Raw genomic sequence first — 26,150 nt, 5'->3', positions numbered from 1 at the left:
CATGTGTGGTTTTTGAATCCACATAACATTAATGTAATTCCTATAAACCTTTTATTCGAGCAATAAAGTGAGTATTGTTCCCCTAAAAAAACTATGTGCATGCATGTAGCTAAAAAAAAACCCGCATGTAGCTTTTGCCTGGTAACCATGGGATGGATGAACTTGAGCGAGATGAGATGGTCCTTGAAGCATGAGGTTCAGTTTTCTGTTTTCGAATAGGATGGTTTGGCTTGCAATTGTTGACCGAGGAAATAAACTTCCAACGACGAAGCTTCATTGCAGGTCCTGGGATTGGCCAAGCCAGGCCCACTACATGTTACAGTGCATCAAAGATGCTCTTGTATTGCGTGCTACAGCGCATGCACCCAGCACAAGTGGTCAAGTGGCCAGTGCTGTCAAGAATCAATCAGCATTCGGCAACAGTAACATGATAAGAATTTGACACGGTGTGCTCTACCATTGTTTATTGTTTTTGAAATAGCTCACCATTCAGATAGACCAATGGCTAACTGCATGAAATTATCTTGCTCTGCTGTGTCTACCTTGTTTTTCAGAAAGAAAAGGAAACAGCTATGGACATAACAAATAAGGTCGTCGCCAGTACATGAATGAAATGATATTATCTCCATAACTTATCTTCATGGAGAAACAAGACATTCCCCAAAGGTCAGCGGTTCGGAGTGGATGTAATGATGCCTTGAACAGTTAAATGTTTAGAATGCCATGCACATACCGTTTCTTCTTCACATGTTGCTCTTCAACTTGCTGTGGTGTGTACCACATGCGCTTATCTCTTGAAACCAGATGATATATGGTCTCTGCAAAGTGGTTCAACTAGTTCAATGAGGTAATGTGAAAACACAACATGTATACAACAAGTGGTTCAGGTTCCCTCCCAATGGTAGCTACATCCTACTTGGATTCTCGTTCTTTTGTTTTGTACTCCCTCCGTTCCAAAATACTTGTCGTGGTTTTAGTTCAAATTTAAACTAAAAACACGACAAGTATTCTGGAACGAAGGGAGTATTTAAGAAAACTGAGTATTAAAAAGGGCTGAAAAAGTTTACACGATTTTTGTTCGTGTATAAATATGATAATATATGTGCTCTGCAACGAAGACAGATATGTGTCCTTTCTAGGTTGTATTTCCCAGGGGAAATGTTTCGCTAGAATGTTTGGACAAAGTGAACTCCCATGGCATGTGCTTTATTGCATGCCCAGCCCAGTGCTCTACAATTTGTCGTGGCAACAGCTGGGTTAAGTTGACCCGCTTGCAGCGGCGGCGTCGCCTATTCGCCTGCCTTGTCTTCCCTCACGTTGCCTCTCCTGTAGTCCTAGGCCTCCTTCGTTGAATAGCAGAGCCGAGGCCGAGCAAGCAGACATACGTGCACAACAGCCATGGCTACTCTCCACGTGTTCCTCAGCCTCCTCCTCCTCCTCATCTCCGTGCAAACTATTCCTCCTACCACAGCCACAAAAGACGATACTCTGGCGCCAGGCCATGCATTGGCCGTCGGCGACAAGCTCGTTTCCAGCAACGGCAAGTTCGCGCTTGGCTTCTTCCAGCCCGGCGCCGGGAACATCAGTAAGTCATCTACCTCTCCCGGTTGGTACCTTGCCATCTGGTTCAATAAGATCAATGTCATCACCCCCGTCTGGGTCGCCAACCGGGAGAGGCCGATCGCCGGACTCGACCTGAGAGCAACACAGCTCCAAATCTCAGAAGATGGCAACCTTGTCGTCTTAAACAACGCCACCCAGTCCGTCGTCTGGTCCACCCACATCACCAGCAGTAATAGAACCAACACCACCTCCACTAGCAGCATCAGGGCCATCCTCTTGGCCAGTGGAAACCTCGTCATAGAAAGCCCGTCAAGTCAGGTGCTGTGGCAGAGCTTCGACGACCCAACCGACGTGGCGCTCCCCGGCGCCAAGATCGGCTGGAACAAGGTCACCGGCCTGAACCGCGTCGGCATCTCGTGGAAGAGCCGGATCGACCCGGGCCTCGGCTCCTTCAGCGTGGGGCTGGAAACCAATGGCACCAGGATGGTGATGATGGGGCACCGAGGCTACCCTTCCCAAGTGTACTGGTCGTGGTCGCCCGACGAGTCGCCGATGCAGATGCCAGCACTCCGAGCGCTGCTGAAGATGAACCCACAGACCAGAGGATTGGTCGTCCCGGAATACGTCGACAACAGCGAGGAGGAGTACTACATGTACACCTCACCGGACGAGGCCTCCTCCACATTCCTCTCCCTCGACACGTCTGGTCAGACCAAGCTGAACGTATGGTCGCAGGCCAACCAGGCATGGCAGACCATCTATGTCCAGCCCATCGATCTCTGCCGCCCATACGCCACCTGCGGACCGTTCACCGTCTGCACCGGCAGCTCGCAGCCGCCCTGCGAGTGCATGGAGAGCTTCTCCCGGACGTCACCTCAGGATTGGGAGATGGGTGATCGGGCAGGAGGGTGCTCCAGACGCACTCCGCTGGATTGCAATGGCAACAGGAGTTCTACAGACGTGTTCCACCCCGTAGCTCGTGTCACATTGCCTTACGGCCCCCGTAGCTTACAGGATGCTCCTGCAACTCGGGGCGGATGCGAATCGGCCTGTCTCAGCAACTGCTCCTGCACTGCTTACTCCTACCAAGACAGCAAATGCTCTGTTTGGCATGGGGAGTTGTTCAGTGTAAACAAGGATGATGGCATCGAGATACGTTCTGAATATACTCTGTACATTCGCCTTGCCGCCAGAGATTTCCCAAGTTCCACAAGAGATAAAAGAAAACCAGTACTAACCGGAGTTGTTATTGCTGCAAGCGTTATCGGTTTTGGGTTGCTAATGCTCATGCTGCTACTAGTGATCTCAAGGAACAGATTCAGCTGGTGTGGTGTGTCGTCAAATGCCACCAATGAAGGTAGTGTTGGTGTTGTTGCCTTTAGATACGCCGACTTGGGCCGTGCTACAAAAAACTTCACAGAGAAGCTGGGAGCCGGAGGTTTTGGTACTGTATTCAAGGGAGCTTTAAGTGACCTGACTAGTGTCGTAGTGAAAAGGCTTGAAGGTGCGCGCCAGGGAGAGAAGCAATTCAGGGCAGAGGTAGGTGCACTTGGACTGATCCAACACGTCAACCTGGTGAAATTGGTTGGTTTCTGCTATCATGGTGATAGGAGGCTACTTGTATATGAACACATGTGCAATGGTTCTCTCGACTCCCATCTGTTCCAGAGCAATGGTACAGTCCTCGACTGGAGCACCAGATACCAGATAGCCATCGGAGTTGCTAGAGGATTGTCCTACTTGCATCAGAGTTGCCACGAACGCATCATACACTGTGATATCAAGCCAGAAAATGTACTCCTAAATGAAGCGTTTGTCCCGAAAATTGCGGACTTTGGGCTGGCATCGGTCATAGGAAGGGATTTTAGCCGGGTTCTAACTACATTCAGGGGAACGATGGGGTATCTTGCCCCAGAGTGGCTTAGCGGGGTTGCTATTACATCAAAAGTCGATGTTTACAGTCTTGGCATGGTACTGATGGAAATCATATCAGGAAGAAGGAATGCATCGGTGGTACACACTAGCAGCAGTGACTATGTCACTTATTTCCCTGTGCAAGCCATCAACAAGCTTCACGAGGGAGATGTGCAGAGCTTGGTGGATCCACAATTATATGGTGACTTCAGCTTGGATGAGGTTGAAAGAGTTTGCAATGTAGCATGTTGGTGTATCCAGGATAATGAGTCGTCTTTCTTCTTCTTTTGTCTTCTTTGCAGCCGAATCCGACTTCTAATCTTTTTGGTTTTTCTTGAGTCAGAACCCCCTCATCCAGCCTTCAGTCGGCATCGCGGGCTCGGCTATTGAAAACTGCAGTAGTTACAGTCTGAGTTCCTTCCTTTGTGAAACTGAAAGTATGTTTCGGAATATTGAATGAAACAGGGCTGACTACAGTCATCCAATCATATCCCAATATGACATCATGACTAGGCAGTGTTAACACTCTGAAATTGTGGTGAAGTTTCAACTTAGCTAGTTGAAATTCACAGTTTGGCACAACTGCTGCAGATAGTAATCTTCCTCCTGCAGCTACTGCTATTGTTCTTTGTTTTACAGGTAACAGCTGACAATTTGCTTTAATAGCAAAATCTTGGTTAATGAAAGAAGAAGTGCTACCAGAATCCAATAAGGCCACTGCTCTCTTTCCATTAATGTATATGATTACTGTGGGAGTAGGCACTGCTAACTGATGTCCAAGTGCATGAGTAGAAATAAACATTGCTTGTTCCCCTTCTTCTGTATTTTCAGGTTGCTCATGTTGCTCTATTTCTTCATTGTCAATGACAATTTGATCTGCATCATCCTGTTGCAGCAAATGTATGTTGGGAACTAATTTACACTTGTGTCCATGCATCCACTTATCTCCACACCTCCAACATTCTCCAACTTTTCTGATCTTCTGTCCATTATTAATTGGTACCTCAGCTTGTCTGATAGGTATTTGATGTTGTACTACAGGAGTGTTCTGTTTTGCTTGAGGAGTCCAATTTGGTTTCTGATAGAAATTATTGAAAGGTGCACTTTGTTTCTTACTGATAGTGGCTATGTGTGGATGATTAGGTTCTATGTCCTTTGCCATACAATAAGCATCTGTTAGTGTTTGAGGTCTAAAAGGTCTAAGTTGGAATTTTATCCCCTCTCTTAGGCCATTCACATAACACCTGACAAACCACAGCTCTCCCAACTCAGGGTTTTCTTCCTGCACATCTGCCATGAGATCTTCAAAGATTTTTGTATATTCAGAGACAGAGTGATGTAACTGTTTGACTGAGTTAAATTTCTCTGTCAAACCATAAGAGCCTTTGTCAGAAAATATTTTAATTACTTCTTCTCCAAACTATTTCCAATTGAGTTGTTTCTTCAGAAGACCAGATCTCCTGAGCCACACATCTGCTTCATCAACTACATACATTTGAGCGAATGATACTTTGTACTCCTCTGGAGCTCCAGACATTTGGAAGTATTTGTTGCATTGCCTTATCCACCCCACTGGGTTTGTTCCAGAAAATCTAGGAAAATTCAGCCGAGGTCCTTTTGTGACTGACTTCATGAACTGAGCCTGCATATCCTGCTCATAGGTCTTATAGTATCCTTGCCATAATTGCTTGTCTCTGTTTTGCTGGTAAAACTGGCTGAATGCAGGAGTGTGTGCATTATGTCTACCAGTAACAGGGGTGCCTACAGCACTAGCAGTGTCATTTCTTCTTTGTTGAACAAATCCAGGAGGCACTGTAACTCTGTTGGTTCTAATTGGAGGTAAATTCTGTAATTGTATATCTTCCAATTGTTTAGACTTCTCTTTAGACTTCTCTTTTTCTGTTGCTAACTGTTGCTTCAATTGTTCTATTCTAACTGCTTGGTCTTGTGTCTGTTCCCTATGCAGTGTAGGAGATCTGACAGGTGCAGAACTGGAAGGGTTCTCAGGCTGGGTGTCAGGCTGCGAAATTTTTACCAAGGTCTTCAGAACATTGTTGATCGCTGATAACTGCTTGCTCAAGTCTAACACCACTTGCTCCATTGTACCCACTGTTGTAGAGATTTGCCCTTGCTTAGCTCCAATCACTTGCACTTCCTCCTGTAATTTGGACATCTGATTCTGCATCTGTGCGCTGTCATGCTGCAGAACACCAAAATCATCCCGCAAGGACAGAACATCTTGAAGATCCATGTCATCGATTGCCTTGGAACGTCCCATCACCTGATCTGAAGTGAGAGAAAAGGGATTTTACTGCTGGTGATCTAGCAACCTAATTCTCACCATAGATCCTGCCGCCTCCGCGATCCGCACCTCCCTGGCACACGGATCAAAGCTAGAACACGGAATTTTACCGATCGAGCAAGGCGCTCGAACAACCGTTTCCGCTCGGCCGATCTTTGCCCGAATGCTCACCGCCACCAGCGCCACCCGACCGCAGCCAGCCGCCAACTCTGCCTAATCATGCCGCCGTCGTCGAAGAAAAGGGTGGGAAACAGGGTGGGATTTGTCGATCTGGGCGAAAATTTTCACCCTGAAACGCGCTTATGCCGAAGAACGAAGGCTCTGATTACCAATTTTTCAGATCCCACTAAGTATTTGTAGGATTTTTCTATGGATTTCTAGGAACTAGGGGAATTTTGTATGAGGTATGAGGAACTCTAGGGTTCCGGTATATTAGCCATCACGGCAATTTGGGGGAATTCATCAAGATAAGGTTCTGTCCAGCCACAACCCGGCTAGTTATAGGCGAAAGTTTAACCAACTAGTAACAGTAACTTGAGCTAGCACTGTTACAACGGTAAAAAGATTCTACGGCTGAGATGCGTCATCGACTCTCCAGCGAATCTGGTCCCTTGGTTAACTGAACCGGTATTCTCCTGAAATGCTACAGCTAACTGAATCACTACTGTCGACACTTCAGGTTCTGTCTGACACAGTCGCCACTAGCTCGGGGAGGTAAGGGACTTCGCAAGTAAGTTCGGTTGATAAGCAGACATGTAGATGTAGCTATGCAATGTGGTATGTTTGCTTGGTGACCATGGGATGAATGGATAGACTTGAATGGCTTGAGATGGTCCCTGAACAGGTGGTTCAGTCGTCTGTTTCGAATGGTGGTTTTTGCTCGGTTCAGTTGTTTGGGTCACCAAGGACGACGCTTCATTGCAAGTCCTGAGACTGGGACTGGGACTGGTCAAGCTAGAGTGCAGACGTACGGGATGTTATCTAAGTAGATGCTCTTCTATCGCATGCTACAGCATTGGGTGCATGCACCCGTATAAACAATTGGTCAAGTGGCTAAGGACCTAGCCACAGTTCAGTCTCGAATCAATCAGCATTCAGCAACATGATAAGGAATCGGCCCGCATTCAATATAACCAAGGTACTGCTATCACAATTGGTCAAGTGGCTAGGACCTAGCCACAGTTCAGTTTCTAACAAACAGGCCTTTAACATAACATACTATCACAGAGAGTGATCTAGGCAAGATCAATTGTTACACTATATATCTCCTAAATAGCTGCTTTAACCATCAAGATATACTTAACAATTAACAATAAGTCTCAGGCATTAAATAATTATTCTCAGTTAGATAGACTGATGGCTAGCTAAATGCATGAAATAAACATGCTCTGCTCTATCTAGCATATTTTCGAAAAGAAAAAGAAACAAGCATGGACATAACAAATAAGCTGTCGCGTATAATGGGATGATAGGTTGATAGTATCTCCATAATTAATCTTTGTGGAGAAACAAGACATTCGCCTTTGGTCAGTGGTTCGGGGGGAGACGCAATGACACCCTTAACTGTCAGTGTTTAGAATGCCAAAATATTAGTGACATATACTATTTCTTCTCAACATGTTGCTAATATTGGTTCTTCAACTTGCTATGGTCTACCGCCGCAAAAAGAAACACTTACTATGGTCTGTTTATTTTCGAAAATGAGGATAAACCTTGGCCTCTACACGAACTAATGCACAAAGCCATATAGTATTCATTATGCAACCATTCCACCCAAAGCCAAGCGACAATGCCGAACAAACTGGCTTGAAAAAACTCAAAAAAATGCGATGCCATCCAAAATCAATTTGAGTTCCTCCATGGCATCAAACCAAACAACCCAACAAATGTTACTCCGAGAAAAGCTCTTAAGAAGGGAGGTTAAACTTGGGATTTTGTTTACCGAAAAAGGCTTTCGCCCCGCTTTATATATAAAGCACAGATCAACCACAGCCCAAGTACAAACACACCCCACAACAACACACGCACACACCCAAGGCGGGATACATAGGCGCTGAGCGCAGCAACACCACCCCTAACACTACAAGAGCAATCGAGGACCTCCACCGTGAACACGCCACCGTGAAGAGATGAAGCCGCATATGACGAACCGTGAGCTCCAAGGCGGCGCCTCCAAGAAGGTTACGACGCTATCGCGCCTGGAGCGACACGATGACCGGTGAGAGCCGCGACGACGCCTTCAAGAAGGTAACGCGCTACGCCGCCGCCGGTCCGTCCGAGGATAGAGCAGGTTTTCACCCCAGCAAACACTCACCGCCACCGAACGCCACACCCCTGCCACCATGCCGCCCACACGGCCATGGTCACCGGGCAGCACCAAGCCACGGGCTCTTCCCATGAGCACCGCGCTACCACCACCAAGGCCGCCGCCCCGGCATCCAAGACCTTGACACCACCGCACCCGAGACCCGTTGCTACCCCAACCAAAGAGACGAGTGGAAAGGTCGCTCCTTTACACACCCCTGGACGGCCCCCGGCGCCGAGACCCAAAGGGCCGGCCCAAAAATGGCCTCCATCACCCGTCCTGCTGCACCGGGTGCAAGACAAGCTTGGTCCTGCTGCCGGGTGCGAGACGAGCTCGGTCCTGCTGCCGGGCGCGAGACGAGCTCGGTCTCACAGCCACGGGCGCGAGACGAGCAATGGACCGCAACCGGGAGCGGTCCAGCCCTATGACGAGGGTAGAGCCCGGACGACGAGGGGAGGAATCGAAGGTCAAAAAGGCCGCTCACCGACGGCCGACGCCGGAGGAGACCAGCCGCCGCCGTGAAACGATCCAGACCACCACCAGGAGCTACCACCACGCCGCGGCAGCCCACATCCACGCCGAGACCCCGAGGAGCAGCCCCGAGCCACTTTGCAGCGGCTGCGACACGCCGCCGGAGACGCAGCCCACCCCTCGGCCATGGACGCCCGGTGCCCCGCCACCCCGCAAGGAGCAACCAGACCGCCGGCCGCCCCGCCACCACCTTAGCCAGGTCGCCGCCGCCACCCACACGACTGCCGCCGCCACCACCCGGATCTGGACAGGGGCACCCGGATCCGCCGTCAGCAAGGCCCCCACCCCCGGAACCCCAAGAGCCGCCGCCAGGAGGGAGAGCGGGGGGCGGGGGGGGGGGGGGGCAGGACCACCGGGACGCCAGCACGCCGGGGGGGAGGGAGCAGAGCCCGAGGACGGCCGACGACCACCGCCGACGACGCAGAAGGCCGCGCCCCGCGACACAAGCCTCCGGTTCGCGGGAAGAAGACGCCCCGCCGCCGCCTACGCCGTGCGGCCTTTGGCCGGCGACGCGACCGGCGCGGCGAGGGGAGGGAGGGCGGGGAGGGGGGCTGGGGAGCGGCGGCGCTAGGGTTGGCTCCCAGAGTCGCCCGCGGGAGCGACTCGGGAGCGGGCGTCGCTCCTTATCCCTGATCACTTGGGATTTTCTTTGCCGAAGCCGAGCTCCGAGCCAACACCACACGCGCACGTCGGTATTGCATGGTCTAGCTGGGGAGACGAGATCTTGGCTTTGCACCTGCACGTCACCTGCTCGAATCCCTCACTGCTAGCAATCTCTCTACAACCGAACGACCTCTTGCTAGTCGAATCTCATAAAGCCCGCCCATGGCGCTGGAGAAAACGTCGGAATCAGTTGGGGTATGGGAAAGGATTATACCACAAGATGCAAGATAAAAAGGGAAAATCCGCATATAACTTACTGCAGTCTGCACAACATGTGATTGTCGAATGCGTTTGAATTGGATGAGATGGTCCCTGCCAAGTGGTTCAGTAAGTTGGCAATGTGTACAACAAGTGGTTCAGGTTTTCCCCCCAGTGATAGCTACATTCCACTTGGGTTTTAATTCTTTGGTTTGCATTTAAGAAAATTATTTAAAATGCATACATGTATAGAATGCTGAAAAAAGTTGACACAATTTTTTTTGTGTACAAATACATATGAGTTCTGTAACGAAGAAAATATGTTTTAACGTTGCTTCTAGATTGTTTATCCCAGGGAAAAGGTTTTACTAAAATGGTTGGCCAGAGTGAACACCCAAGACCCATGCTTTATTGCATGTCCTAGGTCTTGCCAAGTCTGCACTATTTGTCCTGATCAGCAACTGGACGAACTTGGCCCGCATGCAAGCAGCGGCGCTGACGCCGATTCGGCTACATTGTCTTCCCTCTCGTTGTCTTCAACGTTCAACCTATCTCCTCCTCTGCTCTCCTATGCCTCCTCCGTTAAATAGCAGAGCCGAGGCAGGGCAAGCAGACATACGTGCAGAGCAGCCATGGCTAACCTCCACATGTTCCTCGGCCTCCTCCTCCTCCTCCTCCTCTCCATGCACACTATTCCTCCTAGCATAGCCACAGAAAATGATACTCTCGCGCCAGGCCAGCCATTTGCTGTCGGCGACAAGCTCGTTTCTAGCAACGGCAAGTTCGCGCTTGGCTTCTTCCAGCCCGGCGCCGGCAACATCAGTAGTAATTCATCTACCTCTCCCGGTTGGTACCTTGCCATATGGTTCAACAAGATCCATGTCATCACTCCCGTCTGGGTTGCCAACAGGGAGAGGCCAATCTCCGGAGCCTATCTGAGAGCAACACAGCTTCAAATCTCAGACGATGGCAACCTTGTCATCCTAAACAACAACACCCAATCCACCGTCTGGTCCACCAACATTACCAATACTAGAGCCAACACCAACATCACTAATACTAGAACCAACACCAACACCACCAGGGCCATCCTCTTGGGCAGTGGAAACCTCGTCATAGAAAGCCTATCAAGCGAGGTGCTGTGGCAGAGCTTCGACAACCCAACCGACATCCTGCTCCCAAGCGCCAAGATCGGCTGGAACAAGGTCACCGGCCTGAACCGTGTCGGCATCTCGTGGAAGAGCCGGATCGACCCAGGCCTCGGCTCCTTCAGTGTGGGGCTGGTAACCAATGGCACCAGGATGGTGACGGCCAGGCGTCGAGGCTACCCTTCCGAAGTGTACTGGTGGTGGTCGCCTGACGACCACTCGTCCATGCAGATCCCAGCACTCAGGAAGCTGCTGCACATGAGCCCACAGACCAGCATGGTCGTCCCGGAATACGTCAACAACAAGCAGGAGGAGTACTACATGTACACCTCACCAGATGAAATATCTTCATTCCTCTTCATCGACGTGTTTGGTCAGACCAGGCTGAACGTGTGGTCGCAGGACAACAAGGCATGGCATAGCATCTACGTCGAGCCCGCCGATCCCTGCACCCCATACGCCGCCTGCGGACCGTTCACCGTCTGCACCGGCAACTCGCACCCGCCATGCGAGTGCATGCAGAGCTTCTCCAGGACGTCGCCTCAGGATTGGGAGCTTGGTGATCGAACAGGAGGGTGCTCCGGAAACACTCCGCTGGATTGCAATGGCAACAGGAGTTCCACAGACGTGTTCCATCCCATAGCTCGTGTGACATTGCCATATGGTCCCTGGAGTTTACAGCATACTCCTGCAACACGGAGCGAATGCGAATGGGCCTGCCTCGGCAACTGCTCCTGCACTGCTTACTCCTACCAAGACAGCAAATGCTCTGTTTGGCATGGGGAATTGTTCAGTGTAAACAAGGATGATGGCATCGAGATCAGCTCTGAATATACTCTGTATATTCGCCTTGCCGCCAGAGATGTTCTGAGTTCAACAATAGATAGTAAAAGAAAACCAGCAGCTGGAGTAGTTATTGCTGCAAGCGTTATCAGTTTTGGGTTGCTGATGCTCATGCTGCTACTAGTGATCTTAAGGAACAGATTCAACTGGTGTGGTATGTCATCACAGGCCACCGATCAAGGCAGTGTTGGAGTTGTTGCCTTTAGATACGCCGATTTGGGCCGTGCTACAAAGAATTTCTCAGTGAAGCTAGGAGCAGGAGGTTTTGGGACTGTATTTAAGGGAGTTTTAAGTGACCTGACTAGTGTAGCAGTGAAAAGGCTTGAAGGTGCCCGTCAGGGAGAGAAGCAATTCAGGGCAGAGATAAGTGCACTTGGACTGATCCAGCACATCAACCTGGTCAAATTGGTTGGTTTCTGTTGTCATGGTGATAAGAGGCTACTTGTATATGAACACATGTGCAATGGTTCTCTTGATTCCCATCTGTTCCAAAGCAATGGCACAGTCCTCAACTGGAGCACCAGATATCAGATAGCCATCGGAGTTGCTAGAGGATTGTCCTACCTGCATCACAGTTGCCGTGAATGCATCATACACTGTGATATCAAGCCAGAAAATGTACTTCTCGATGAATCGTTTGTCCCTAAAATTGCAGACTTTGGGTTGGCATCGGTCATAGGAAGGGACTTTAGCCGGGTTCTAACTACATTTAGGGGAACTACAGGGTATCTTGCCCCAGAGTGGCTTAGCGGGGTTGCTATTACATCAAAAGTGGATGTTTACAGCTTTGGCATGGTACTGATGGAAATCATATCGGGAAGAAGGAATGCATCTGTTGTGCACACTAGTGGCAACAACCATGTCGATTTTTTCCCTGTGCAAGCCATCAGCAAGCTTCATGAGGGAGATGTGCAGAGCTTGGTAGATCCAGAATTATATGGTGACTTCAGCTTGGATGAGGTTGAAAGGGTTTGCAATGTAGCATGTTGGTGTATCCAGGATAATGAGTTGGACCGGCCATCAATGGGTGAAGTGGTCAGAGTTCTTGAGGGTCTAATGGAGCTTGATATGCCTCCAATGCCGAGACTGCTTGCGGCTATAACAACACAATGCTCTGATGTCACTTCGATGTAGTAATTCTAACTATTTGTATTGTATATGCTACTTTTATTTGCTTCAGGAAATTTTATGGTTCTCGTTTGGACGTGTAATAGCTCAAAGATCATATACTATAATATAAAATAATATAATAAATAATTTCTTTCCTGCATCATATAGTTCATTTGATCTCTATTTTATTTGCTTCAGCAAATTTTATGGTTCTCGTTTGGAGCGTGTAATAGCTCAAGGATCATAAAATCTAGAATAATATGATAACTAATTAATTTCTAGCATCTTATAGTGCATTTGATATCGGCCGGCAATACTAAATCACTTAGTGAATAAATTCAGAAAACAGAAAATAAAACTATTAATCAAAAAAAGACACAGGTACACCAATTAAATGATAAATGCTGAAGGCTATCTGAACTCATAAATATCATTACTTATAAACTAGTCATCAACCTGTGCGCCTACATGCTAGCTATTTTTTTAGAATGCTACTTTTATTTAGGGAGTGTCTATATTACAGTCGACTGGAAATAAATTGGACTTCAGTCAATTTTTTCATCCAGTAACATGACATGTATATGTATATATGTATGTACGACAAAATAAACAACAGAAAAAACGAATGTATGTGAATTCATGTCACAAGACCAAAAAACGACTGAGAACCAAAATAGTTTCAGTAAAAAACATGACAGTGTAATTGTTAGGAATTATTGGGATCTAGACCATCTGTTATCTCTACTAGAACAATGCCCCACCCGCAAAAAAAAATACTAGAACAATGCCCGTGCGTTGCAACGGGATATAAATATTGTAGTACGTTAGCTTGTGATTTACCTGTCAATAGTAACATGATTGTGTTTAATTCTGACCTTGAATTACCTTATATTTTTATTAGAAGTTTGGTAAATGATTAAAATGGAATTGGTTCAGAAGGTAAGTAAATTAAGATGATTGATTATCATATACATGGAAGGTTGGACGAAGGGGTGGTGGGAAGAAAGGTGAAATGGGAACCTTACGTTCAAAGGTGATTGCTTTCTTCCCATCACCCCTTCGTCCAACCTTCCATGTTATGATAATCAATCACCTTAATTTACTTACCTTCTGAACCAATTCCACTTTAATTAATTACCAAACTTCGGATAAAAATATAAGGTAATTCATGGTTAGAATTTGATGATCATTTATTTACACAATAACATTATTATAGACAGGTAAATCATAAGCCGACGTAATAGAAGATTTATATCCCGTTACAACGCACGGGCATTGTTTTAGTATCCAATAATTTCTACGGAAACCACATAGGCTCATTTGGCACATTCATGCATGACAGGAAAGAAGCTGAAAGTTTTGCGCTGGTGGAAAATGAAACCAAATGGTTGTGAATACTGCTATTCATCTCTCAATTGATGGCATCAATGTTTTGGTTCCGGTTTCTCCATTAGTACATTGGTTTCTCCGTTCCATGCGCGCTAGCATTTTTTGTCATGCAAGAAGTTGAAACGATTGGCCTACTAATGGAAGACGAAACTGACCACTTAATAGAATTTTTAGTGCGCTCGTTTCTCCTTTTCTTAATGGGAATTAGTGCATCCATTTTATTGACTCAAAATGAAGCATCAAGTGGATAAAAACACAATGAGCACACATCCGACCTCTGCATAATTAGGATGCACACAACCAACACCAACGCACGCACACAAATACACGGCGGCAAATAGCAAAGTCATATAAGACCAAAACTATGCCGGAGTGAGAAAGAAAAAGTCCTCCAAACCGATCAACACAACGATCAACAAACAACAACAACCATATCCGCATCAATCATCTCTTGACACCACAAGGACAACAAGTTTCTATAACAGCAACACCTTCAAGAAGAAATGACACTCAAGCGCCATCGTTACCGGATTCAACAGCCAAGTGCCAGAATCTAGGGTTTCACCCTGAAGAACGAGTTCAAAGCACATCCGAGCAATCCCTTCAACAAGGGAACGATGCAAATAACATCATCATTGCCAGGTATAACCGTCAAGTGCCGGAATCTAGGGTTTCACCCGAAGAACAAGTCCTGAAAGTGTGTTATATCGACTAGAGGGGGGTGAATAGGCGATTTTTACAAATTCGTCACTGAGGAATTTCTACTTGAGGAATTTGCTAAGTGACGAAATACAAGCAACGGAATAAGTACTCAGGTGCATGCATAACAAGACAGTAGCATAGTCATCATGATGAAATGAAACATACATAGAGCACAGGTAGCGTGTAAACAGGATAAGCAGGCAGAAGACAAGATGACTGAAGAAATAGGATTGAAGAAATTAAGAAAGTCTTCAATCAAAGTCTTCAAACAGTAACGATCAATTTCATCAACACATGAGCGAGGAATTGAAAGGGTTGAGGAAATAAAACAAGTAGCTCGGTGAAGACAGTAATTTGGCAGACCAGTTCCAACTGTTGTGACAGTTGTACGTCTGGTTGGAGTGGCTTGGTATTTAAACCAAAGAACATACAGTCCTTACCGTATTCTCCTTGAGCTAAGGTCACACAGACCTCGCCCAACCACTCGTGGTAAGTCTTCAAGGTGACTTCCAAACCTTCACAGACTTGGTCAGCCGGCGATCCACAATTCCTCTTGGATACTCTAGACCATGACGCCTAACCGTCTGAAAGATGCACAGTCTTCAAAGATAACAAGTGTCGGTTCCACACATGAACAATCTCTTCAGTGATGCTCAATCACTTTGGGTTTTAGATGTTGGGGTTTTGGGTTTTTCATCACTGATGATTTTCGCTCAAAGTTCTCGGAGGATGGGATGCTCTATGACAAGTGTTAGTTTCTCTCGGAGCAGCCAACCAGCTAGTGGTTGAAGGGGGGAGGCTATTTTATAGCCGGGGAGCAGCCCGACATGATAAGACATAAATGCCCTTCAATGATATGATCGTTAGGTGGATAAGATATTTGGGACAGTTGGCGCATAGCACAGCAACGGTTGAAAATTTGAGCTCTCAAATTCCTCAGGGCTATCATGTTCCTCACTGTAGGCAATTCGCACTTGCGAATTCCTAACTCCTCAGTCAGAACAAATTCCTCAGAGACTAGAAGATCCCCGTCTCTATCACTCAAGAAATTGACTGAACTGTATGAGATTTCCAAAGGCTTCACTCCAAGGATTGGGTAGGGCTTTGAGATGAGCATCACTTGGAAATTTTTCCTTGGTTTTACCTCGACCCCCTTTAACAGTATGGTGTTTCATATGACTCAAGAAAGGGAAATGAAACTACGAAAACAGAAGTCTTCACGCTTCATAGTCCTCGCATCAATATCAGTATCTTCAAGGTCACATTAATTTCCTCATTTTCGAAGTCTTCAACTGAAGACATTCATTTTTAGGGGTCGACTTTCTTCCGAAATATCAAACTCCTCATAGACTTATTAGACCTTTGTACACTCACAAACACATTAGTCCCTTAACCTATAAGTCTTCAATACATCAAAATCACTAAGGGGCATTAGATGCACTTACAAGTCCAAAACACATCCGAGCAATCCCTTCAACAAGGGGACGATGCAAATAACATCATCATTGCAAGGTATAACCTCAATTCAGACCTAGGGTTTCCACCTCAGTACAAAATATTATCATATATGAGCTCTCTAACGAAGAAAATATGTGTTAACATTGCTTCTAGATTGTATGTATCCTAGGAAAAAGGTAGCTTCTCCACCTCCATCTCAAGCATCTTGGCTTGCTTCTCCGCGTCGAGCTCAAGCCTCCTACTTTGGATCTCCATGAAGGCGTTCACTTGCTCTTCCCTGTCTTACCAATGCTTCTCCTCCCTTGTGTCGTTCTTGCTCATCATGCCCTCCACTGTTGCAAGCAAGGCAATTGACGCCGCATCGTGCTTGTCCTCCTTCTTGGTGTCGGTCTTCCCCCGCGGCCGTGGCTTTTCACCCTCCCCAAGCTCCTCTACGTCTTCCTCCCCCCCCCACCCCACCCCACGCACCTTGGTGGTGGCATATTGCGCCTTGAACTTCTCCTCCCCGTTGATGACCATCCAACAATGGGAGAGGTTGAAGGACTTGCCCTCATGTTGGGCCTTCAATGCCTACAAATGAATAGCATGCAAGCATATGGGCAAATGGACATGCAAGCATGGAAACGGATACAAAGAGGGCGCATGTATACTATATCTTTCATGCCTATGCCGCTCACGGGCGTGCCTTGGTGGTCTCAAGGGTGGCACAAAATTTGTTGCACTCTTGTTGTATCACCCTCCATCGCTTCGAGAGGGACACCCAGCCACGCTTGCTTTGCATATGATACGACGCAAACTTCTTGCGTTCATGGTACTCACGATGAACACGAAGCCAAAAGGTTGATGCCTTTTGTTCGGCGCCGACCTTGGGGTCCTGCCCAATGTCCCTCCAACACTCAGAAAGGAGTTTGTCCTCGGATGGCATGTATGCCTTCGTCCGCTTGCTTTTGCTCTTCGGCTTCGTGCCGGCTTGGTTGGCGAGCTCGTCCTCGAACAAAGGCTCCCCGTTGATGTTCATTTAATCCTCTTCCTCGAGGTTGTAGTCCTCCGGAAACTCGTGCTCGAGCGGGAAGGTGCTGCCCATGCCGGCCCGATCTTGCATGAAGGTGTCATCCATGCCAGCTTGATCATATGTCGCCGGCATGAATGGCACTCGGCCGTCTTGGCTTTGGGTCTCCTCGAGAACGTAGGCAGCCACCATGGCACCGCCAATGAAGGCAGCGGCCGCCACATTGTCTTCGAAGATGATGTTCTCGATGATGAAACGGTTGGCCGTTTTATCGTCACCGGCCGCCGGCATTCTGTCGAACTAGTTGCATGAGCCGGGGAGCATGTCAGCTGGTATCCCCCGCGGGCGTTTCCTCGCCCCTCCAGAGGATGATGCACCGGCCACCAGCGTGGCGTTGAGGTTGATGGCCACATGTGCGTGCGCGGGCGTGGACAGCGCCACCAAGTTCACCTCCGACGAGCATTCGCTGGAGAAGCGGGAGGCTTGCAGATAGACGTGGAAGACGGGAATCGGCTGCGTGGCAGACGCGTGCGGCGACTCTGGCAGCACCATCCGAGGAAATGCCGACGAGCCCCTGCTGGCCGCGGCCATGGTGCCGCTGACGAGCCCGTGCTGGTCAGGGTTTAACCCTAGGTAGATCAGGGCCTCCCTCGTTGCCGTGGTGACTCAGGCATTGGTTTCCTCCTGCTGTGCGACAGCGGAGAGGGCAGCGACGGCCGCTGCTTCGTCCCTTGCGTCCTGCGCGTGCCTCCGGCCCTTCCTCTAGGCCGACTGCACAACCCGCTCCTCGGGCGTCAGCTTCTTGGGCGGCGCTGCGGTGCATCGACCATGGTGAGCGATCGGGAGCGCGAGCGGGCGGGAGGGTTTTGGGTAAGTGGAGGGAAAGTGGAGGGAAATGGTGGTCGCTGTGCCACCGGCTGGCAGGCCAGGGGGAGTAGGCGCGTGTCATGCGCGTCCGTTTCATGTTCGCGCTGACACAAATCAGGCTCAAACTTGGGCCAGGAATGAGTTGTAGGCGGACGAAAAGCGGACACGCGTCCATTTGAATCGACGCGTTGGGCTGGCTTTTGTGTCGACGACGACCTAAACAGACACGCGCAGGCGAAATGAGTCGGCACGCTAGTTGCTCTAAGTGCGTGAGATGGCCGTCTTAAAATCTTCGACGCGTTGGGCTGACTTTTGTGTCGACGACGATCCAAACAGACACATGCAGGCGAAATGGTTCGGCGCGTTGGAGTTGCTCTGAGTGCGTGAGATGGCCGTCTGAAAGCCTTAAAGCACTGAAATATATGGGACCCATCATGTGCAGAACAAGTCGTTGTTTTGCTTACTTGCTACATTATTTTTAAGTGCGTGGGCATGCAGAGCACTTGACGCTACAGGACACAGGCACATGGCCCAAGCAAGCATTGTTTGGAGACTCTTGCTAGCGGTCATGTTACATAGATTCCTTGCTTATGGGCCTGCTAAGCAGCTGGCATACTCTGTAGTCTACTGAGACAGTATTTTGTCAGTCGACATGTGGTTAGTATTCGAGAAAAAAAAAAGTCGACATGTGGTTAGCAAAATCAAAATTCATATAGAATGGTTCGCCAGTGTGAACACCCAGGACCCATTCTTCACTGCATGTCCTATAGGTCCTAGGTCTCGCCAAGTCTGCATTATTTGTCAAGAAAAAAAGTCTGCACTATTTGTCGTGATCAGCAACTGGACGAACTTGAGCCCGCATGCAAGCAGCGTCGTCGTCGCATATTCGTCTGCATTGTCTTCCCTCTCGTTGTCTTCAACCTATCTCCGGAGAAGTGCATCCCTAGACGCAGCGGCATGTGCACACGCGGCATCGACGGCGCGGTCCTTCGCGATTCACATAAGGATGGCGTGCTAGTTAGAGTACAGTGGGCAGATCAAAAAAAAAGTTAGGAGTATAGTGGGGCGCTGGCTTTCAGTTTGCCGGAAAATATCAGGTGATACCACTATCAACTTAAAAGAATTAAATTCAAACTTATCAAAAAAATTCTGAAAAAAATCATGAATGTTCATGACATATATGTCGACAACCCCTAAAATATTCAGCTCAAAATTTAACATACACATAGAGTAAATAAAAAGACAAATTCAGATGTGAATAATGTCATTTTTGCTTTTGTCTTCTTTTGACACTATTCATGATGGATTTGTCTTTTTTCTTTCTCTATGTATATGTCGAATTTGGATCAGATTATTTTAGGGGTTGTCGACATACATGTCATGTACATCCATGATTTTTTTCAGAAATTCTTGACAAGTTTAAATTTGAAATTTTTTAGGTTGATATCATGAAAGCATATATAAGGGCTCGTAGCACCTAAGCGCATGTTCGGCCGCTCTCCGCGGAGCGGAGCCGGCGGAGCGCCCTTTTAGCAGCTCTGCAGGCCCCCTGCTTCATGGTCAGAGCTTTGGAGCCTAGTAATTTTATTTTTACAATAACGCATGTACGCAGAAAGACCTTGGTGATAGGGTATTTTCCATGTCAAACAGACGTCACAGCTCAGTCGAATCCTACCGCCAAGGGCTATGACGGTAGGCAGTTATACCCTACCATCATCAACCTCGGCGATGGGAAAATGGTCAGATCCCAAAAAAATTTGAGACCGGGATTAAATTCGGCTTAAGCTTCGCAAAAAGGTCAAAACGCCAAAATTGGCCGTTGAATGCAGAAAGGCACACCCCCACCGCGCTGTAGATGAAACAAGGTCCTTGTGTCAGCCATGTGGCCACGGTATTCATCTATATATAATGATATATGCTGTCTTTGCCATTCCCAGCACTTTTTAATACGTGCATCACCTCGATCAGGCCAACCATTGTCGTCCAGATCCCGCTGCGTCCAGGACGTCCGCTCTCTCTATCTCCTCTACTCTCCTAGGCCTCCTTCGTTAAATGGCAGGGTCGAGGGAGGGCAAGCAGACATACATGCAAAGCTGCCATGGCTACACTCCACATGTTCCTCGGCCTCCTTTCCATGCACACTATTCCTCCTAGCATAGCCACAAAAGACGATACGCTCGTGCCAGGCCAGACATTTGCCGTCGGCGACAAGCTCGTCTCCAGCAATGGCAAGTTCACGCTTGGCTTCTTCCAGCCCGGTGCCGGCAACACCAGCAAGTCATCCACCTCTCCACATTGGTACCTTGCCATATGGTTCAGCAAGATCCATGTTATCACTCCCGTCTGGGTCGCCAACCGGGAGACGCCAATCGCCGGACCCGATCTGAGAGCAACACAGCTTCAAATCTCAGAAGATGGCAACCTTGTCGTCTTAAACAACGCCATCCAATCCGTTGTCTGGTCCACCAACATCACCAATACTAGAACCAACACCAACATCTCCAATACTAGAACCAACACCAGCAACACGAGGGCCATCCTTTTGGGCAGTGGGAACCTCGTCATAGAAAGCCTGTCAAGCGAGGTGCTGTGGCAGAGCTTCGACGACCCAACCGACGTCCTGCTCCCAGGCGCCAAGATCGGCTGGAACAAGGTCACCAGCCTGAACCGTCTCGGCATCTCGTGGAAGAGCCGGATTGATCCGGGCCTCGGCTCCTTCAGCGTGGGACTGGTAACCAATGGCACAAGGATGGTGACCGCCAGGCGTCGAGGCTACCCTTCCGAAGTGTACTGGTGGTGGTCGCCTGACGACCACTCGTCGATGCAGATCCCAGCAATCACGAAGCTGCTGCAAATGAGCCCACAGACCAGCATGGTCGTCCCAGAATACGTCAACAACAGGGAGGAGGAGTACTACATGTACACCTCACCAGATGAGATCTCTTCGTTCCTCTTCATGGACGTGTTTGGTCAGGCCAGGCTGAACGTGTGGTCGCAAGACAACCAGGCATGGCATAGCATCTACGTCAACCCAGCTGATCCCTGCACCCCATACGCCGCCTGCGGACCGTTCACTGTCTGCACCGGCAGCTCGCACCCGCCATGCGAGTGCATGGAGAGCTTCTCCAGAACGTCGCCTCAGGATTGGGAGCTCGGTGACCGGACAGAAGGGTGCTCCAGAAACACTCCGCTGGATTGCAATGGCAACAGAAGTTCCACAGACGTGTTCCACCCCATAGCTCGTGTGGCATTGCCCTATGGCCCCCAGAGTTTACAGCATGCTCCTGCAACTCGGAGCGAATGCGAATGAGCCTGCCTCAGCAACTGCTCCTGCACTGCTTACTCCTACCATGACAGCAAATGCTCTGTTTGGCATGGGGAGTTGTTCAGTGTAAACAAGGATGATGGCATCGAGATCAGCTCTGAATATACTCTGTACATTCGCCTTGCTGCGGGAGATGTTCCGAGTTCAACAAGAGATAGTAAAAGAAAACCAGCAGCTCGAGTTGTTATTGCTGCAAGCGTTATCGGTTTTGGGTTGCTGATGATCATGCTGCTACTTGTGATCTTAAGGAACAGATTCAACTGGTGTGGTATGTCATCACCGGCCACCAATCAAGGTAGTGTTGGAGTTGTTGCCTTTAGATATGCCGATTTGGGCCGTGCTACAAAGAATTTCTCAGTGAAGCTAGGAGCAGGAGGTTTTGGGACAGTATTTAAGGGAGTTTTAAGTGAGCTGACTAGTGTAGCAGTGAAAAGGCTTGAAGGTGCACGTCAGGGAGAGAAGCAATTCAGGGCAGAGGTAAGTGCACTTGGACTGATCCAGCACATCAACCTGGTCAAATTGGTTGGTTTCTGTTGTCATGGTGATAAGAGGCTGCTTGTATATGAACACGTGTGCAATGGTTCTCTTGATTCCCATCTGTTCCAAAGCAATGGTACAGTCCTCAACTGGAGCACCAGATATCAGATAGCCATCGGAGTTGCTAGAGGATTGTCCTACCTGCACCAGAGTTGCCGCGAATGCATCATCCACTGTGATATCAAGCCTGAAAATGTACTTCTCAATGAATCGTTTGTCCCTAAAATTGCAGACTTTGGGTTGGCATCGGTCATAGGAAGGGATTTTAGCCGGGTTCTAACTACATTCAGGGGAACTACAGGGTATCTTGCCCCAGAGTGGCTTAGCGGGGTTGCTATTACATCTAAAATCGATGTTTACAGCTTTGGCATGGTACTGATAGAAATCATATCGGGAAGAAGGAATGCTTCTGTTGTGCACACTAGCAGCATCGACCATGTCGCTTTTTTCCCTGTGCGAGCCATCAACAAGCTTCATGAGGGAGATGTGCAGAGCTTGGTAGATCCAGAATTACATGGTGACTTTAACTTGGATGAGGTTGAAAGAGTTTGCAATGTAGCATGTTGGTGTATCCAGGATAATGAGCTGGAGCGGCCAACAATGGGTGAAGTGGTCAGAGTTCTTGAGGGTCTAATGGAGCTTGATATGCCTCCAATGCCAAGACTGCTTGCGGCTATAACAACATAATGCTCTGATGTCACTTTGATGTAATAATTCTAACTATTTGTATTGTGTACGCTACCTTTATTTGCTTCAGTAAATTTTATGGTTCTCATTTGGACGTGTAATAGCTCAAAGGTCATATAATATTATAAATAATTTGTTTCCTGCATCTTATAGTTCATTTGATCTCTATTTTATTTACTTCAGCAAATTTTATGGTTCTCGTTTGGAGCGTGTAAGGCCTTGTACAATGGGAGGTGCTTAGAGAGATGCTTAGAAAAATAAACCGGGTTTTTCTGAAGCACCGGTGCCTATTTCTACAGGAGAGACGCTTAGTTAAGCGTCTATCCTGTACAAATAAGCACCGGTGCTTAAGAAAAGCCTGGTTTATTTCTCTAAGCACCTCCCCTAAGCACCTTCCATTGTACAAGGCCTAATAGCTCAAGGATTATAAAATCTAGAATGATATGATAATTAATTAATTTCTTGCATCTTATAGTGCATTTGATATTGTACGGCAATACTAACTCACTTAGTGAATAAATTGAGAAAACAAAAAATACAACTATTAATAAAAAAAGACACAAGTACAACAATTAAATGATAAATGTTGAAGGCTATCTGAACTCACAAATATCATTACTTATAAACTAGTCATCAACCTGTGCGCCTACATGCTAGCTATTTTATTAGAATGCTACTTTTATTTAGAGAGTGTCTATATTACAGTCGACTGGAAAAAAAATTGGACTTCAATCAATTTTTTCATCTAGTAACAACGTGACAGGCGTATGTATATATGTATGTACGACAAAAGAAACAACAGAAAAAATGAATGTATGTGAATTTATATCACGAGACCAAAAAACGACTGAAACCAAAATAGTTTCAGTAAAAAATGTAACAGTGTAATAGATGCACTAAACCTGACCGTTGCATCTGAGGCCCCTTTGCACCTGAACATGGGGCAAATCTGGTAGTTGCTCACAGAATCACTGCATCCCATTCACATCTGATCGATCCCTTGTTATTCTCTTCACACCTGGAACACTTCTACCCCCAAGAACAACACAAATGCTCCATCATAAAGAAAGATCTGACATAGGAAAACAGGAATTCGGAGATTTAGGGACTGTAAAAATTCAGTGACTACTGCACACCACAGCAAACTAGATATATAGTGACTTCCAAGTAGAAATTGAACAGATTACAAAAACAACACACTGTAACTCCACTCTTTTGCTACTGTAAATTCATCATTTGTTGGCATTTACATAGAAAAAGTAGAGAGCAGTAAATAACTCATGAAGTAGTTAACATGTCAGAAGCAGCAAACTGTAACATCAGTGAACAACAGGAAAATAACAAAAATAGGCATCAGAAGCTCAGGTTTTAACTGTAAAAAACACATGATTTACAGGAATATAACAATTGTAACTCACCTACATACCAACTGTAAGAGCACATCTACAATACAAGTATCCAACCTTAGAAGTAGGCTGGTAAAAATGTTTTTTCCCTATATACATACATGCATCATACGAACTTACAGTCGCATGTATACAGTAAATTGCCTTAAATCTCACTGTAAAAAGCAAAAGAAATACTAAGCTAAGAACCAGCCTAAAAATTTGGTATTACCCAACACATGTATGCATGCAAACCAAGTAAGAAGTAGGTTGGGAAAATGGTCTTCCCTAACATACATACATGCATAAAAAACTAAGGTTTCAACTATAAAACACATCTACAATCCAACCTGAGAAGTAGGCTGGACAAATCATTTTTCCCAACATACATACATCCATCATACTACCAACAGTTGTGTATAGACAGTAAATTGCCTTTAAGATCACTGTAAAAAGGAAAAGCAACAATACTAACCTAGGAACCGGCCTTTAAATTCGGTAATACCAATCATACAAACATACCTGCACAGTGAAGCCTATAAGCTCACTCTAGAAAAGGAATAACAACCTAAGGAACAAACTAGAAAAACAGTATTGCCCGACATACATACATGCATCAAGGTATTTACAGTGACGCATCAAGCTATTTACAGTGACACATACACAGTATAAACCCTTCAAGGTCAGTGTATAAAAGGAAAACCGCCTAAGGAGCAGGCTAGTACTACCCAACATACATAAAGTCTATGGAAAAATAGTATGGGGATGTACAGACAAATACATGAATACTACAGATCAAAAACAAATAAAACTGCAGTTGAAACATATGAATCTTCAATAAAACTGCACTGCACGCTCTCCATCATTTTTTGCTAATGCAGGAAAATGTTTTTACTGAAAAAGGCTTTCGCCCCGCTTTATATATAAAGCAACGATCATCCACAATCCGGTATAAAAGCACGTCACCACAACACACGCACACGCCCAAGGCAGGATACATAGGCGCTGAGCGCAGCAACCCCACCCCAAGCACCACAAGAGCAACCGGGGTCCTCAGCCGTGAACATGCCACCGCGAAGAGATGAAGCCGCATACGACCAACCGTGGGCTCCAAGGAGGCGCCTTCAGGAAGGATACGACACCGGAGCGCCGCCACCGCCCAACCTGAGGGTTAGAGTTTCCCCTGGAGCAACATTGACGGGCAATGATGGCCGCGACGACGCCTTCAAGAAGGGAACGAGCTTCGCCGCCGCCGGTCCATCCGAAGATAGAACAGGTTTTCACCCCGGCCAACACTCACCACCGGTCAGACACAAACCAACCTACACAGGGGGGGGGGGGGGATGGAGCAGAAATCTCGAATGAGAGCGCACATGGCCGCCAGAATCGCCATGGAACGGGGGAAGAAGTCGAACTAACGCCTAAAATCTATGCGAAAAAGGGAGAAAACAGGGTTCTTTTTTCCCTGTTGTCTTTTGCCGGTTTTCTTCTGTTTTTTTTCTTTTCTCTTTCTTTTTTTATTTTCTTTTCCTTTTTAATAAAAATTGTGAAGTTATCTTAAATTCATGTACTCGAAAAGAAAATCGAATCTCATGACTTGTTTTTAAAATTCACGGACTTTTCAAATTCAATGAACTTTTTTCAAAACCGGTGAACTTTTTTATAAGTTTTTGAACTTTTTTCAAAATCGATGAACTTATTTTAAATTGATGAACTTTTTTCAAAACCGAGAACTTTTTAAAAAAGTTGATGAACTCTCTTTAAAATTTGATTAACATTTTCCCAAATTCGCTGAACTTTTTTCAATTTTATGATTTTTTTAAAAATTGATGAACTTTAAAAAAATGTGAACATGTTTTCAAAATATATGAACTTTTTAAAATTTTGAACTCTTTTTCTCAAAAACCATGAGCTTTTGAAATCAGGATTTTTTTTCTTTCTTTTTTCGTATTTTTCAAATAATTTGTACTAGTTTTTCCCTAATAATAAAGCACAGATTGACTCTATGGGTTCACCGTCACAATACGCTTCTTCTCGTGAATTTATGCTTTAAAACATATACACGAGGTGGTACTAATTTCAACCCACGCTCGTAGAGTTTCTGCCTCGCTCGGTCTTTCGCAATGCACGTGCCTCACCTATATTGAGCCACGTTGTTCCACTATTGGGCCTTTTCTTATGTGCCACTGAGTCACGCAAGAGGCCCTCCATCTC

General features: G+C 46.9%; 2 protein-coding genes, 1 long non-coding RNA gene and 1 pseudogene across 3 annotated transcripts; 3 read left to right on the top strand and 1 right to left on the bottom strand.

The window, feature by feature from the left end:
* The first annotated feature begins 485 nt into the window (after positions 1–485).
* LOC123156824 (G-type lectin S-receptor-like serine/threonine-protein kinase At2g19130) lies at positions 486–3,867 on the top strand. Its single transcript, XM_044575007.1, has one exon. It carries the CDS (start codon positions 1,399–1,401, stop codon positions 3,865–3,867), a length of 2,469 nt encoding a protein of 822 aa, XP_044430942.1. The 5' UTR covers positions 486–1,398.
* A 5,444-nt stretch (positions 3,868–9,311) lies between these two features.
* Positions 9,312–13,326, top strand: LOC123159661 (G-type lectin S-receptor-like serine/threonine-protein kinase At2g19130). Its single transcript, XM_044577485.1, has one exon. The coding sequence runs from the start codon at positions 10,109–10,111 to the stop codon at positions 12,599–12,601; it is 2,493 nt and encodes an 830-aa protein (XP_044433420.1). The 5' UTR covers positions 9,312–10,108; the 3' UTR covers positions 12,602–13,326.
* A 4,678-nt stretch (positions 13,327–18,004) lies between these two features.
* On the top strand, positions 18,005–22,741 carry LOC123155502 (G-type lectin S-receptor-like serine/threonine-protein kinase At2g19130; annotated as a pseudogene).
* A 520-nt stretch (positions 22,742–23,261) lies between these two features.
* Positions 23,262–25,130, bottom strand: LOC123160635 (uncharacterized). The gene is made up of 2 exons (XR_006480276.1): positions 24,412–25,130; positions 23,262–23,623 (listed from the first exon to the last, which is right to left on the bottom strand). It is a non-coding gene; the product is annotated as an uncharacterized lncRNA (long non-coding RNA).
* Between the last annotated feature and the right edge of the window lie 1,020 nt (positions 25,131–26,150).

This window comes from Triticum aestivum, chromosome 7B, assembly GCF_018294505.1.
Source record: "Triticum aestivum cultivar Chinese Spring chromosome 7B, IWGSC CS RefSeq v2.1, whole genome shotgun sequence".
Taxonomy (NCBI): Eukaryota; Viridiplantae; Streptophyta; class Magnoliopsida; order Poales; family Poaceae; genus Triticum; species Triticum aestivum.
This window is presented reverse-complemented; position numbering and strand designations above follow the sequence as displayed.

What these genes read in the sequence shown, in the direction of transcription:
- LOC123156824 (XM_044575007.1), top strand. Translation starts at nt 1,399, where the DNA reads ATGGCTACTCTCCACGTGTTCCTCAGCCTCCTCCTCCTCCTCATCTCC.
- LOC123159661 (XM_044577485.1), top strand. Translation starts at nt 10,109, where the DNA reads ATGGCTAACCTCCACATGTTCCTCGGCCTCCTCCTCCTCCTCCTCCTC.